General features: G+C 34.5%; 1 protein-coding gene across 1 annotated transcript; it reads right to left on the bottom strand.

Annotated features, from left to right (window-relative positions):
- Window positions 1-3010: 3010 nt before the first annotated feature.
- On the bottom strand, window positions 3011-3915 carry LOC149191106 (WUSCHEL-related homeobox 2-like). Its single transcript, XM_089410666.1, has 3 exons — window positions 3555-3915; window positions 3386-3429; window positions 3011-3241 (listed from the first exon to the last, which is right to left on the bottom strand). The coding sequence occupies exons 1-3, from the start codon at window positions 3838-3840 to the stop codon at window positions 3011-3013; spliced, it is 561 nt and encodes a 186-aa protein (XP_089266792.1). The 5' UTR covers window positions 3841-3915.
- Window positions 3916-16340: the final 12425 nt, after the last annotated feature.

The following is a 16340-nucleotide window of genomic DNA, read 5'->3' as shown; positions in this document are numbered from 1 at the left end:
GAACAATAGAATCTTCAAGAATGTTAAGAAATCTTCCCAGTATATTTATGATCTGATCCTAAAATAGATTAAGGAAATGGTTAGCACTACTATTCGAAGTCTTCCCTTGAATCTCCCTTCTGCTACAGACTGGAGGATTTTCTATAGACTAGAGTTGCAGAGTCTCGTTCCTCAGGGCTTAGTCAGGAAATTTTCTATTGTAGATCCTGAACTAGACTCCTGGCATCCTCCCCCTAAGGGCTTTCTAAAATTCAACATTGATGGGGCTTCCAAAGGTAATCCAGGCAAGGCAGGCCATGGAGGGGTGTTAAGGGATGACAGGGGAGATATTCTATTTATCTTCCATGGCCACCTGGGAAAGGCTACCAATAATATGGCGGAGTTAATGGCCATGGAATACTGTCTTGAATTCCTGGTTTAGGAAAATTGCCAAAATACGATCATTGAAGCTGTCTCCGAGTTGGTCATTAACTCAGTCTAAAGAATAAGCTGGGGAACAAAACTGGAAAAATCATCTACAAAATGGAGGATAATTCAAGTCTTCCAACGGATTCAAAGTCATCTTCACAGATTGAGAACAGTCAGTTTTGCACATGTGCGAAGAAAGGCCAATAAACTAGCATATTTTCTAGCCAATCAAGGAGTGATCTGCATGGATAATAGGGCAGTGAGGAATTGGCGAGAGTTCCCTACAAACAGACTAAAGATGGAGTGTCAAAACCAAGCAAATGAAGACTATACAGTGTTCCTTAAGAGAGCCATGGAGGTGGGTACAGTTAACCAGCAGGTGTTTGTACAGAGGCATGCTCACAATGGAGTCTTTTGAAAGCGGTCTGGAGAGGTTAACTGGCAATTCTTAGATTAATTGGTTCAATAAAGAATCCAGTTGTACTGATGAGAACGAAAGGGCTTCAGGGGTTGCAGGAAGGCAGGCGCCGTATGCTTCACGCATCGGGTCAAGGAAGGTTGACGATGCAGACAATCGGGAGCAGATGATACCTGAAGACCGCGAAACTAGAGATTTCCATTTTTGCCCTTCTCATCGCAACCTGAGTGGTTTTCAGGTGATCAGGGCCAACACAAGCGGGAAGCGGTTTTCTCCCTTTCAGGAGCGATCCCACTCGGTGAGCTCCACGTGGCGGTGGGGTCGGGAGGAAAACCACCCTTATCGCACGCTAACTTCCATGAAGGTTGGTGGTTGTGATATTTATCTCCACCGTCGGATCTCACAAAGCGATTCAATGGATCAGATCGCTCGTGCAGGTTGGCGGATCCTGGCGGTAAATGGTGAGCAGCTTATCATGGCGATTTGGTCTACAGCCGTTAGATCAATCGGAAAGGTTCAATGGTCAAGATTAAAGAGGAAGGCTAGGTTTGGCGGGAAAAGAGCTTCCCGGGGGAAAAAAGGCTTACCGTGCGGTCAAGTACGAACGGAATACGGGTCTAAAGGCAGGGTCGGAGAGGGTTTAGCTGATGGAAATATTGACTCTTCCGGGAACCAATGACGCGTAAATACCCCATGTCGAACTAGGACCAATCAATATCTGAACGAATTCTAGCTTCTCCCGGAGGAGTTTTCGATGCAAAATTCGTATGATACAGATGAAAGATTCATACAATATTTGCGTCAAACAAGCACTACGTTCCTCTCCTCTCCCTCTCCCTTATGGTCGAGCACCTAAAGGTCCTCTCCCGTTGGTCGAGCCTGCTTCTGCATCCTCTCCTTAACAGTTGAGCCTCCTTACGCATCCTTATTAGTCGAGCATTCGTTCCTCTCCTGTTAGTCGAGTCACTAACGTACCTCTCCTATTAGTCGAGTCGTTTAAGAAATGGGGCGGAATTATTGCCTTTATAGGCAAACAACCATATGTTTTTTTCAGGTCCGAGTCCATGTGTATTTTTCCTTTGAGAAATGTAAAGTTTGGAGATAAAGTGTAGGGAACAGTTTTGATGGGCTTTCTCCCCAATCACCGACTTTGAGAGTTTTGATGTATTCTATGTACTTTATTTTTTTATTAATGAATTGAAAAATCCAGCTCTTGCATTAGCAAAAAAAAAGAAATAGAAAAAACCAAAGATAAAAATTACTAAACTTTAAGGAAACCATTTATGAGGAAAGAAAGTACCATATTTAAATATATTTGTGTATGGGATTGACGGCTAAAACACTTAACCATTAAGCCGACTAAATAAAGCGTATAAAGTAAATATTAATATTGTCCCAATTTCCGAATGCCAAATCATTTACAACGCATGTCAGATATTTAGATTAAAGTAATTATTAATATTATCCCAATTTCCGAATCCCAAATCATTTACAACGCATGTCAGATTAGCATTACAGGGAATTTTTAAAATGCATGTTGAGTTTATAGATTGGATTACAAAGAACAATGCATGTTGATTTTATTGATTGGATTACAAAGAACGCTGTTTATGATCACCATGACCTCTTCATTGTTTTACTATGAAGAGTATGGTCTCTGAAATTTCCTTTTAAGAATGTTTTGTTTGTTTGTTTGTTTAAATGAAGATCTCAAAAAGCATATTGAACCTAATGAACGATTCCATTCGAAGTAAACTCATCGAGACTTGCAACGCATAAACTTGGTTGACATAATTTCACTCCACTCCATTTTACACGACCTCTCGTTACATGACACGTGAAAGATGGCGGTGGATTTCACGACGGTTGAATCCACCAATCTTCGCAGGCGCGGGGCGTATTTTTAAAACCCAAATGGTGTCCCGAGGAATACCTTCAGGTTGAGGCATCAACAAATTTCATGAAGAAAACCCATTTATACAAATTTCATGAAGAAAAACCATTTATACAAATTTCAAGAAGGGAAAAATCCAAACAATGCAGTTGGTTTTTCATGACAAGACAGCCACAAGCATGCATATTTATCACGGAGAAAATGGCCTTTCATTTTTCATGTCCCCAACACTGACCATACAATGTTACTCCGTAGGAGATTGCGAAATACAGAGTCATGGGTAGCTTGCATTAGTTGCCAGGATGCGGAGAAATGAAATAGATAAAGTTATGGGGATGCCCCCCACCTGAACTTGCATCGTTTTGTTCATCTCTGTAATCATCTCTCAACTCCTGCAGTACTGGTTGCGGATTCGCGCGAGCCATACCAGTCGGATGCAGAGGAAATAACTCTAATGTCCGACGCTCACATGAATTGCCAGCGTTTATTGTCTCATTATCGCCTGTAGTAGTACCATGTCCCTGAGAACCCACCAGACATACATTAGCAACCCATGAATAAGTCATTTGTAGCAACACTGATTGATATTCAAAATTGATAGAAAAAAGAAATCAGAAAGAGAATAACACAATTTGGAAAAAGAAATGCTATTATTAGGTCGTTACCTTTGGTATGAGGATGCCCGATTTCTGCCGTGTAGGAAGAATTTCTGGCATAAGGGAGTAGGCACAAATGCGTTGTATTGATAAACAAAGAAATATGAGAAAATAGAAAAGTACTAGCTATAGTGAAATACAATGTTTCGGAGATTGAATGAGGTATTCAAGACCTTACCATTTGTGTACGATGTGCCTGCGGAGGAAGGTGGTTGAAGAAACTGATTGATGGATGGCACTCTCTCTTCTTTCTGTCTCTTCCGCTCGCGAGCTTTGCGATTTTGAAACCAGTAAAACACATTCTTCCCTTCAATGTTGCCATACATCCGCAGTCGACTGGCAATCTGATCAATTTGATCAGGACTGGGATTGCAGATCCCTTCCCTGTACATGGCTTCTAATAAATCTATTTGTTCTTTTGCCGGAACCCACCTAGTGTTCGTGGCGGATTGACCTTCTGCCATTTCTCTGCTTTCTTGAACTTTTTTAACCGCTTTCGTCTCCTGCTCAAACACTCTCTCGAGAAGAAAAAGATTAGTGTATTGACAGCGTTGCATGCACTGGTGTTAATAAACAGGAGGGAAGGGAAGGGAAGCGACGGGACGGGATTTCAGCAAACTCCAAGTTCCGAGAAGTTACACGCAGCAGATTTAGCTGTAAATGAAGATGGCCATGGTCGTTGTGGAGCTGTGGTTGAGTTAGAATGGCGCGAAGAAAAACACGCACAATAGCCGGGAGAGGATCGTAAGTCGTGAATCCACATCATCAGTTATTTAATTAGAATTAAGTCTGACCCTATCGGAATGGAATTAGCAGATCCATATCCGTTATTTAATGAGTCTGCCTCCAGATGCTACCTCTGACGTGGATGCAACTATCAAACTGGATTGTTTGTAATTGTTTTCAATATAACTTCGGGAATACAGAATTTTAAAACTTTTTTGATACTTTGAAAAAGTAAAACCAGGACATAACTTATTTTTAAAAAAGAAAAAAACGGAGAGGATATAATACAAGGAAAGCTTGGTTTTTTTGGAAAAAAAATCCCCAAATCCTTATATGGATCAGGTTTTCGAAAATTATATATATATAAATCTCCAAATCTTTTATATATATATATAAATAAATTATAAAGTTTTTTAAATATAAAAATAATTTTACATAATCAATAAAAAATTTAATGTTTAATATTTATTATTAATAAATAAGTATTATTTAATATTAATAATATATTTTTACATTATAAATTTTATGTTATTGAAATATAGTTTATTAATTTATGTTAAATAATAATTCTATAAATATATTATAAGATATATAATGGTTAAGAACATGTGTTTCCTCCTAAGAGGTCACAGGTTCAAAACCAAAGGGGGTAGAGTATGTATGCCTTCGTAGACTTAGCAGTCAAATCGCTGCGTGGAGGTGGGTCCCTTGTCCCACAAACAAGGGGGTCTCATACACCAATTTGGTGTCTGGCTTGGCTGTGACCTTAAAAATAGATATTATTATTATTATTATTATTAATAGTAAGTGATAAAGTATAGAGTTAAAACCGCCAATAAAAATAAGAAAGATATAAAGGGAAATTTTAATGACTTTTGGATTTTTTTTTCGAAATTTGATATAATTAATATCTAAATAATGAAATAAATTTTTATATAAAAAATTTAACAATTAATAAATGTGGTGAATTTGTAAGGGAAAAAACAATTCTTTTTTTTTATAAATTTCAATAATACTATATTAATTTAAGATATAATTAAAAATGCAAATGTTTGGTTATTGGTATGATATTAGGGAAACCAGTCCAAAAACATAATATCAATTTTTTTAGTGCTTTTAGATTGGCTCCATATTCAATGTTTGTTCTACCTAGATTAGTCTAGATATCATTAATACTATAAAATAGAAAATATCAAAAAGGGAAATATTTTGCATGCTTAACCAAAATTTGTGACCTTGTTACTCTTCTTGGTTTCTCTTTTGTTTCAAACTTAATGAACTCCAAATTAACCACCTTTTTCTAGTTGAATAAATTTGTTATTGAGCTTCTAAAGCTATAGTTGTATGACATCTATGCACATTAAAATATTTTACTGTGCTTCACTTCTTTTAACTAGGGCTTTCCTAATGTTTATTTTTATTTGTGACTATATGTCAACTACTTACATTTATATATTCAAATTGCCTCTATTGGTTATTCTATTTGAAGCCAAGCATGTACTAACCCAAGTGCACCATGTCCATAACAACCAACAATGTAGAGGATGATGCCCCCAGGTGACCACGAAATTCACTAGGCTCTGCATCATTATGAATCTACTTGATAAAGGGAGAATAAATTGACCCTCAACTCGCTTGAAATTATTTTCTCAAATGATATGTCTAACCTCAATAACATTTTCCTTAACCTACACAGTGCTATCCTGAACCTAAAATAACACAATGTCATAGGTCATCGCTAATTGGTACTATTTATTATGGGTCTATGGTCGAGCTTCATCATATCCAAAGTGGTCGAGACGGTATCCCATTTAGGTAGTTGTACTCTTTTTTTCTATTATGAAACATGTACCTTTAGGGAGATTTGCATGTCCATAGTCCTTTTCATATATATAATTTCCTATTCGAACAAGCCCTCATTGGCTAGAAAGCAAGTAAATTTGTTGCATATCCTTCCCTGTAGTGGGATTATGACAATAAATTTAGGGATGATGGTTTTGATTCGCTTAGAACACCCTCAAGATGTTATCTATGTGAGATTATTTTGGTGTTATCCCATGTAGAAGTTTTTGGAGGCTTCTAATTATAAATTTGTAGCCTCATTCTACTTGTAGACTAATAAATTTCTTGTGAATAATTTTTAGTATACCATATTCAATAGTAAATAGTTCAACATAGTTTTCTTATTTCCATTCCTAGGACTCTAGCATAAATATGAACAATCTCTCCCTTATTATTTCTAAAGACCCCTCTAAACTTGGCTTGAAATGGGTTTCCTTTATAGGCTCCATAAAAGTTGATTTTTGTGTTGGAGGGGAGGACATTTCCATCATTCAGGAGGAGTGAACTTAGAAATGTTGCATATGGAGTTGGAGGTTGAAAAGGGTGGAAGGATATCAAGGGAGTGTAGGATTGTGATATCTTATCCAGTTCCTTTCCATTCCTGTTCAAACTAGGGTAGGATGATTATAGCTCCTTTGATGTTGTTTATTAATTTTTCTCCATATTTCGATCTATTCTCATGCATGGCCTCTAAAAAATTTCCAATTTCTTTCTTTCCAAAATTCCAACATTAAGAAACTTGGAAAAAAATTCCAAGCCCCGTTTATAATCAGTGTATGGAAGGTTGATGATCTCCAAGTTTCTAAGGCTTTGAGTATGTTGTCTCTCCTTCTATAAATTTTCCTAAATGTTGTGTCCCCTTTACCCCATGTTGATTATGTGTTCTGTATAAAAAGAATATTTATAGAACTTAAAAGACTCTTTTGTAGTTTGTCCCATGTTGAGTTTGTCCTATGATATAACATCCATGGAACGGTCCATAAATTTTGCAATAGCTTGTTTCCATATTATGTTCCAGATAGAGTAGAGAGATTATTAAGGGGCTTTTTTTGTTATAAAATATGAGTCATTTAGATTATAGAATCCTTTTTATATATGACCTCATCTTAGTATGTATTCTTTCTCCTGTCTTCTAATATTCCTATTTCTTATGGCTTTCCAAAATTATTCCCAATTGTATCCTTCTTGTAATAGATTTCCTTCATTATTGTTGCTCCACACTCTCAATTGAGGTTGTTCTAATTTCTCTCTCCAATATTAGCAAACTTTATTTTTCCCTTAGATTTCTAACTTGTCTCTATATGGTTGAAGATCATCCCTTAATTGTAGCTTTGGTAATCGCTACCATGACTCCTCCCAAAATAGTGTGCTTTACCCATTTTTTATTTCCAAAAAGAAATTTTCACGTATTAAATTTTTTTTTTTGATTGTGTGTCCATGTTTGAGACCCTATGATTATTGCTCCCATTTTTCCTAAGTTATATTTTCAGTGATTTTGGCATATTCTAATTTCTAGTGCTTGCTCCATAGTTCACATTTTCTTCAAAGCCATATATACTAGGTTTTTTCTCTAAGCATTTCACTTAGTTTTTTCGGTTCACACATACCCATACCTCCATGATCTTTAGGTGTGAAAATTGTGTACCATGTGACAAGGGCCCATTTTTTTCTCCTTCTTATCTCCTCCACATAATAAAATGTGCTACATATTTATAATTCTCTTGAGGATTATTTTAAGGGTAGCCATGGAAAAGAAGAGATAAAGAGGTATGGTATGGAGGATAAATTTTAATGGTGTTAAGTTTTCATCTAAATTAAGGGAGTGAAAGGTCTAAATTTCTAATTTTTCCTCTAGCTTAAGGATTAGATTATTTCATGAGGTGTATCGTAGTGCATATGTCACAACAGGAACAATAAGGTACTTGGATGGAAGAGAGCTTCTCTAGAATCCTAGAATTATGGACATGTTGGATTACATTGCTAAGGGAGTGTTGAAGGGAAAATTTTGAGACTTACCTAGGTTGATGATGGTACTTTTTGCCGCTATAAAATCATTCAACACCTCTTTGATGGAATCACAATTTTCATTACACTAAAATGCGTAGGTGTTAGTAAATGAACACATTTTCAGAGTTAATAAATCCTTGAGAGGTGGTTAAGAACATGCCACGAAACACATGGGGATTACTGGATTATCCAATTCCCAACAATCTCCCCCCTAGTGTGAGATAGGGGTGTTTCGAACTTGAGACCATTGGCTCTTATACCGGTTGATGGAATCACTATTTTCGTTACACCAAAACCCGTAGGTGTTAGTAAATGGATGCATCACTAGAGTTAATGGATTCTCAAAAAGTGGTTAAGCACATGTCATGAAACATATGAGGATTATTGGATTATCCATGCCCAACACTCTTTGAATGCATTTTCTTCTTTTGTGAAAGTGGTTCCCATTAACATTGTGGCATCCACAAATTGTTGATGGGCGATCGAATATTCAACTCCATGAAGTTTTAGACCTTTGATTTTGTTTGCATATATGGATTCCTTTGTAAATCTACTTAGACCTTTACACATAAGAACAAAAATAAATGGAGAGAGGGAGTCTCCTTCCATGATGCCACAAGTTTGAGAAAATGTGGATGAGGGAGATCAATTTACAAGGATGGAGAAGAAGGCTTAAGAAGTTAGAAAATGGATATGTGTTATCCATTTCAATGACGTAACAAACACCCACAAAGTGTGGTAGATTTCTAACGAACTAAGCTTGTTAAAATATTTTGACATATCTTACATAATAAGCATATTTGGAGATTTTGTATATTTGAGCAAGTGCATAATTTCATGAAACAAAAGGATACTACCAAGGATATTTCCTCCTTCAATATAATCATACTATTCCAAAAAAATGAGACAGGAGAGGAGGGGATTTAATCTATTCCCTATCATTTTGGTGATGATTTCAAAAATTACATTACATAGAGCGATATGTTTATTTTTTAAAGCTCTTTAGCTTCATGTTCTTTAGGAATTAGAGTGACTAATGTGGCATTGAGGGTGGGAAAGACTTAGGAGGTACCACTATATTCATAATTAGATCAAGGATATTTAGTGGTAAAATTTGGCCAACATGCATGGAACAAAATCTATAATGAAACTATTGACTCTAGGGGATTTTCCTTCAAGCATTTCTTTTACGGATGTTTCAACTTCATGAAGGGTAATTTCCTCAAACCATGCCACAATTTTCTCTAGTTTGATGGTGCATAGAAAATGTCAAGTATTTTGTGGATGGTTGCTCTTTTGTCCTTGACTAGTTCATTGAGTAGTGTTTTGTAAAAATGTGTTAACTTTATCTCGATGTCTAAGCACTTCTAATTTCTCTCCTTCAGAGATATTAATCACTTTTATTTTCTTTTGTTTCCTATATTGAATCATTGACTTGTATAATTATTTTAAATCCCCATTCTCTTTTAATGTATTTATCTTGAATTTTTATTTCACATTATTTCTTCTTAGTCATTTCTTTATCATATTTAGTGTTATAGTTATATTTCTTATATTCTAAGTTCCTTTGTTCTATCATTCTCTATGATATGTTCCTACATTATTTCCATTTTTTTTCGTTTAGATATTTCTTTTCTTTAAAAATGTCACCAAAATCCTCCTAGTTCCACAAGTCTTTCAAACATGTTTTTATGTATTTTAATTTATGTTGAAACATATACATTTCCAACCTTGTTTTTCCTGGTTCTTCTTGCCACCAAGTGGCTATGCTTTAATAGAAACTGGAGTGTCTTAACTAGAATTCTTTGAACCTTATATTCCTTCAATATCTATTCATGAAATCATTATTTTTTTATATTAAAAATATGTCTAAATGTGATGAAATTTTGGTGATCTCCTCACCTTTTGTTGTTCCATGAGTAGTTTCCATTTGTTTTTTCAATGTATATTAAATTATATTGATTGATAGTCTCTTTGAATAAATTTGATTCTACTTCCAATCTTCTAATTACTCCTTTTTTGTCTTCTAATGATTTTATGTTGAAGTATCCCTATAGGATCTTGATTTTTGTGTTGATTAGTTAGTATATGGATTGTAATTCTTGTCAAAAGGTTGATTTTCTTCCCTACTAAGTGGGGCCATAATAATTCATTATGATTTCTAATTAAGCTAAACCTATTGGCGAGAATTAAGCTCTTATGGTCCTATTGGAGGTGAATAAAGTTTGTAAAGTATTCTTTGAGGGATACCATATAAGGATAATTCCACCTACTGCTCTTTTTGCATCAATGTAAATTTATTGACATCCTTTCCAACATGTGCTAGTTATTTTGATTAGCCTATCAATACCACATTATGTTTCTTAAGTCATGATAACTATTGGTTGGTTGCATTGATTTTTTATTTTAGAAGCATTTTTTATATTTTCCATTAAGGCCCCTAATATCCCATGATATGATTTTCATTTGGGGTTAGATGGGAGGGATAATATTTCTCTATCATTGAGGGAATTATTTCCAAATTGACATAATTATCTTAGTTCTTGTAATACTTTTATCTCTTTTTGTGACCCATTTTTCCTCTTTGTTTCCTTTAAGATTCTCCTTTGGTGGTTCCATTTTTACACCAAGAGATTCATGATAATTTTTTGTACCTTTTTCTTTGGCTATTAGTGTTCTTGAATTCTGATATACACCTTTGTGAGTTGTTAAATTTGTTGCTCTATAATGGATTTGGGGTTCAGGTTTTTCCAGTTAGCTTCTAGGGGCTACAATTCTAGGTCTTATAATTCCATGTCCTTACCTTCATCTAATTCTATGCATATTTACTTTTTTAGCACCATTTCAACATGTTCTATCATTGCTTCATTTATTTTCCTTTCTTCTTTGAGTTCCTCCTCCTCATTTTGATCTTTCAAAATTGCAACAATTTTCTCTTTTTTGTTTGATAAAAAAACTTCATTACTTCTCCTGTTTTTTTTATTCAATGCTTCATATATGTTTTGTGATCGCACCAGTGTTGATTTGAAATTGGAAGGGGGTTCCTTGCTAGCTCTTCTTTTGTTTTCACTTTTTCAAATCCATCTACATCGTTTTTTACTAGGGTTTAGGTTGCTCATGGATTTGGTTGAGGGGGTTATCCCTAAATAAATGGTGGTGCTCATGGCATTTTCAACACATAAAGGGGAGGTGCTTGTAGCCAAATATTTGAATCTATGTGTTGTCCCTATAACTTAAATATATAAAGTCTAGGAACGGTTTGGAATGTTCATGTAAATACAAATCCTAGCATATGATGTATTCCTTGCTTACTTTGTTGCTTTTGAAGCTACTATGAGTTTTCCTAGGTTGTTGTTGATGCCTTCAAAGTTTTCCTCTTCCCAAAATTCCTGAGGAAAGGAATGTAAATGGATCCATATATGAGTGGTTGTAAATCCTCCTTTATCTATATGAATATACTCCATCCAAAATCTAAGATATAGGCTCATTGAGTTGAAGAAATAAGGCCCATTTTGAAAAAATACCCCTATTTGTCTTCCATGTTATTGAAGATTGCATTTAAAAATACTTTGGAGCCTAGTTTGAGTTCTACATTTCCCTCTAGCTTCTATAATGTTTTGATCCACCAAATCAAGGCTTTCTCACATGACCATATTCCCAAAAAAAATCCCATCATTGCATGGTCCTACATATATTGGATGTTTTCTACAATTTTAGTAGATTTTATTTTATATATCAAAATACGATCAGTTTGGGGCATGCATGTGCTTTGCCAACTATTATGGATTCTCCACTTTGTTTTTGGTATATTGTTTAAAAAATTTCATAGCTTCATGGTTCTTCTTTACCTTAGGATTATTCTCTACTTGTTTTCCCTTATCTACGTTTTTCATTAATTTGTTCTAATTATTTTGGGATTTCTTCGCTACAACATATTAGAACACAAAGGCTATATCCCCACTCCTAGACTTGATATAGAATACTTGCCAAAACTCTAATCATTTGAAACCTAACTCGTTATTGAAGTGTTCATAATCAATCATTTTTTATCTCTCAATAAATATAATCCATTTTTATTTTTAATAAATATAAAAAACAATTAAGAATAAAATAACTATTATATCATATTTATTAATTTAAATACTATTTCTTATTAAATTAAATATACTATTACATTTTTAAAGTACATAAATTTTTTTTTTATATAAAATTGAAATTTATAAAATGTTAAAATGAAAATTTTATTTTTATTTTTACTAAAAAAAAAATTAAATATACTATTAACTTTTTAAAGTACATAAAAAAAACTTATATAAAATTGAAATTTATAAAATATTAAAATCAAAATTTTATTTTTATTTTTACTAAAAAATAATAATAAGTAAAAATAATAATAATAACAAAAATACTTATGCTAATAAAGAATCTCTTCATCTTCTCATTTTAAAAAATGAAAGAGGAGAAAAAAAAAACATTTAAAAAATCCCTTAGACCATAATAATGGTCCAGTGTAATTCATCATAGATAAGGGCCTAAGCAATGTGGAGTTTATGTAAGATTTAAGTAGCTTGTTTTATATTTCATTATTGAAAAATGGGGTCATAAGAATAGAACTGAAAGTTTGATCTTTATGATTTAATGAGATATGATGTTAATGAGTTTCTTTTTAATTTAATAATATTATATGATTATTCCTAGTAAAAGAATTTTCAAAATAATTATTTTTAAATATGTTTATTTGTGTATGAGGTTGTTTTATGTTTTCCTCTTATTAATAAGAGCCTTCCAAATAAGTAGTTTAATATGAAAATAGACATTAGTAGTGTAAAGATAATGATTTAGACAACCCTGTTATTTTTTTATGTCTAGAATCTAGGATGCAACTTTATCCAAGACCTATCAGTCCAATATTTCTTTACTAATTGTTGGTGATTGCATTGATTTTAACTTAAAATGTAGATGGTGTATGAACATGATATGGTGGGATGAGGATTCAATGTAGCAATGAGTGCAATATCATCCCACATCACAATGACCACCACCTTCTCTAAAATAATGAGTGCACTACCTAGTCATAGCAGCTAGACAGACGATGAAGTGAAAAAAGTTTAGGAAACCTAGAGTAGAGGGGAAAGAAAGTAAGAGCCAAAGAAGAAGGAAAGTGTATCCTGCCATGAGAGGGAGAAGTAAAAAAATTCTAGTGGGAAGTCTTCACCCTCTACTAGTACCAACAAAGGCGGGAGAAATACAAATGGGAGGAGACCATGCAAAATAAATCGAGAAGCATAGTGGATAGTTCCATAACAAAAATGGAAACTATGCTTGTATACTAGGTGATAGCATCCTTGAGGAAGTCTCTGGAGTCTCCAACAAGAGTGGGATTAATGCAGGCCATAGTGTGTTATGAGAGGCATTTTTAACGACATTAATAATTAATATGAAGCAAAGATAGTGACATGTGAACAAGTAAGTTTCCTTGAAGCCAAGTAGCATCCATCATTTCTCTGTTGGATAATATCCAAGGTCACTCTCATCAAGGATTTTTTCCTTAGAAAAAAAAAATTGAAAAATATAAAATGTATTCACATGTATTATATAATATACATGAAAATGTGCAAAAACTTAAAATTATAGAAAAATATGAAAACTATGAAATGTATTTAGATCTATTATCTACTACATGGAAATTTTAGTTATATATGTATTAAAAAGTAGAAATGTTTCATTATAGTTGAATGTTTTCCCTTATAAATAACTTTATTGGATCTTGAAAGATAATTTGATTTTGTTGCACTTTAAAGTGCCTAACTTGTCTATGATATTTCCTTCTTCTATGTTGATGGCTTTCATGGGCCCTATCAATAGCTCTCCTTTCACTTCTATTTTTTAGGGTTATTTATACAAGGATTTGACTAGCGAAGTGGAAATTTTCATCTATAGAATGCTCACCCCAGACTTTGAGCATATAAATAGATTCAAAACACTCAAAAAACTTTAGGGAACTTAAAATTATATAGTGTAATAGTAGTAGCCTAGATTTCCAAAAATTTCAACCATATTTTTCCAAAAGCATGTTGGGAAAATCAATATTTTCAAGGAAAATTTGTCGCCTACTTAGACTACTCTTTTCAAACTGGGCCAATGGTACGGGAAATTTTGAAATCAGAAATGAAGTTTGGAAGTGAGTGTAGCATGGAAAAACTCATAGATTGAAATGGTGAGTAAGATGGGACCAAAAGTCGAAGAACCCAGTAACCACTTCTTATGTATTCAGATTGGATATATACCCACCCAAAAAGAAATATGAAAATTTTCATGTTATAATCTCCATTTCAGCGGGAGATGCATTTATAGTCCTTTCCCTTTTAGTGCTTTTAACCATATGCCTCCTGTGGGGAAAAGAGGAACCATGGCTCTACACATGGACAATTTGTAAATAGGTGTAACATTCCTCAATACACCTCACACAAAATACACAAGGTTATTTTTTTTGTTCAAATTCTACCAACATGCAACATCCCACTAATGGATTTTTTAGAGTTGGTCTTGTCATCCCTCCGTCAGCGATTAAAATATCTTTTGTTGCATTTCATATTTAGGTGTCTCATTCAGTCCATTCATTTGCATTCCATTAGGAGCATCGATTTTCTGACGGAAGGGTTTTTTCACTCATACCCCTCATGTCATGTACCTGCTGGTCTATGTCTATTCATCAAAATCAATTTTAAAGTCATTTATAGTCCTGTTTGGTCTTTTGATCAGCAAAGAGTCATTTTAGGGTTTTAAACCTCATTAGGTCTAGGGTTTCGTCTTCAAAGTGTTTAATAATGTCCGCAGGCACATGAGGGAGGCTCACAATAAGTTTTCATCGCAAATTTCATCATCGCAATCTTTGATCATGACTTTTCTTCAAAACTTTGTTTTGAAGAAAAATCGTCAATTTCATCCTTTGTAATAAATATCATGTAATTTTCCAAAGTTTTTTCAGTTGTAAAGTTTTCAGGTACAGCCCTGGTCGCCTGTGCTAAATTCCATGCCAGCTATCCCTGCAAAAAATAGACAAGAGATTCATCATCAGCTCAAAAATCAAAAGGAAACAAGCAAAACAGAGTTATCTTGTAAAAGTGTTAAAGTCTTCAAACGGTGGATTTTTCACATAAAAAATCAAGGTCCATGATATATAAGGCATTTCTGGTGTTTAAAAAAATCCATTCACACGCCAAAGACATCAGAGAACCAAAGACAAGTCGTGGAGGAGTGAAGGCATTGTTTAAGTCTGAATTGTGTGTTGAAATCAGTTGCTTGGCGTGTTGGCTGAGTAGTGCGGTGCACATACCTTGCTCGACGTATTGGGCCAATTTTACTGTGTAGAATTGCACTGTCGCGGCGAATCCAGGAAGCGCGGCACACTGGGTTTGTGTGCGGCGCACAGAGCCTCCAAAGCAGATTCTCACCATTTCTTCATCAAATTAGCGAAACGACTCAATTATTTTTGCTCCAAGTAGTTTGTGAGATCTTGTCATTGATTTTAGCTGATGTTGTGTGTGGTTTGGAGGGAGGAATTTGGAATTTTTGAGGTTGAAAATATAAACCTTACCTTCTTGTCAAAATTGCTCCTTAGGGTTTTGAAATGGTGTTTCAAAGTAACTTTGGTGCCAAGTATTCCATTCCCCGCCTGTTGTTCCTTTCCCATTAGTGATATATCAGTGTTATATTATCATTCCCCACCTGTTGTTAATTTCCTTTACATCCTCAAGGTCAATCACTCCTAAGCCCCTTTTTCCTATCCCTAAGTCACATCATTCCCTATAATTCCTATTTCCCCATCTCATTTGTAAAATCCCTAAACCCCAAACAATCAAGTGATTGTCCCATTATCTCCACATTTGACAAATCAAAAGTTATAAAAGGGCAAATTTCACTTGGTTACAGTCCTTGTTCCCGTTGTCCTATTTCTCCCACAGTCTTTTCCCTTTAGCACACATTTGGCACATAGTTGGAAATCGGAGATAAAGACATCAAGTTCTCATTTCTCATTTTCAACAAACCAAACATACACTTTACATACACCTTGTAGCACCATGGAGGTGGACACTGGCATATCATATGAACAAGATAGTGATTTCCACCACTGAAATTGCATGCACCAGGAGGACATTAAAACGTCGAAAAAGGGGGGATAGACTCCAGATCTTGGTCGAAGCTTCTTTGGCTAAGCATGATACTTAATGATGGACCTTCAGTCCAAATTTCAGCAAATTTGGAGAAAATTTTGTTATTTTGAAATTTTTGGTCACAAAACAAATTTTCCTGCCCAACGCGTAGTGCCACTCGGTGCGCGCTTATAATTGGGAGATCATCTAGAGGAAAACTTTACATTTTTGGATTT

Source organism: Pinus tabuliformis, chromosome 3_1, assembly GCF_031772625.1.
Source record: "Pinus tabuliformis cultivar Carrire ecotype Pingquan chromosome 3_1, CPIR1, whole genome shotgun sequence".
Taxonomy (NCBI): Eukaryota; Viridiplantae; Streptophyta; class Pinopsida; order Pinales; family Pinaceae; genus Pinus; species Pinus tabuliformis.
Note: the sequence above shows the minus strand (reverse complement) of the source record. Positions and strands in the feature narration are given on the sequence as shown.

What these genes read in the sequence shown, in the direction of transcription:
- LOC149191106 (XM_089410666.1), bottom strand. Translation starts at nt 3,840, where the DNA reads ATGGCAGAAGGTCAATCCGCCACGAACACTAGGTGGGTTCCGGCAAAA. An exon ending in AGGCACATCGTACACAAATG is followed by an intron (nt 3,430 to 3,554) that starts GTAAGGTCTTGA and finishes CCCTTATGCCAG; the next exon opens with AAATTCTTCCTACACGGCAG. An exon ending in CGGGCATCCTCATACCAAAG is followed by an intron (nt 3,242 to 3,385) that starts GTAACGACCTAA and finishes GTGGGTTCTCAG; the next exon opens with GGACATGGTACTACTACAGG.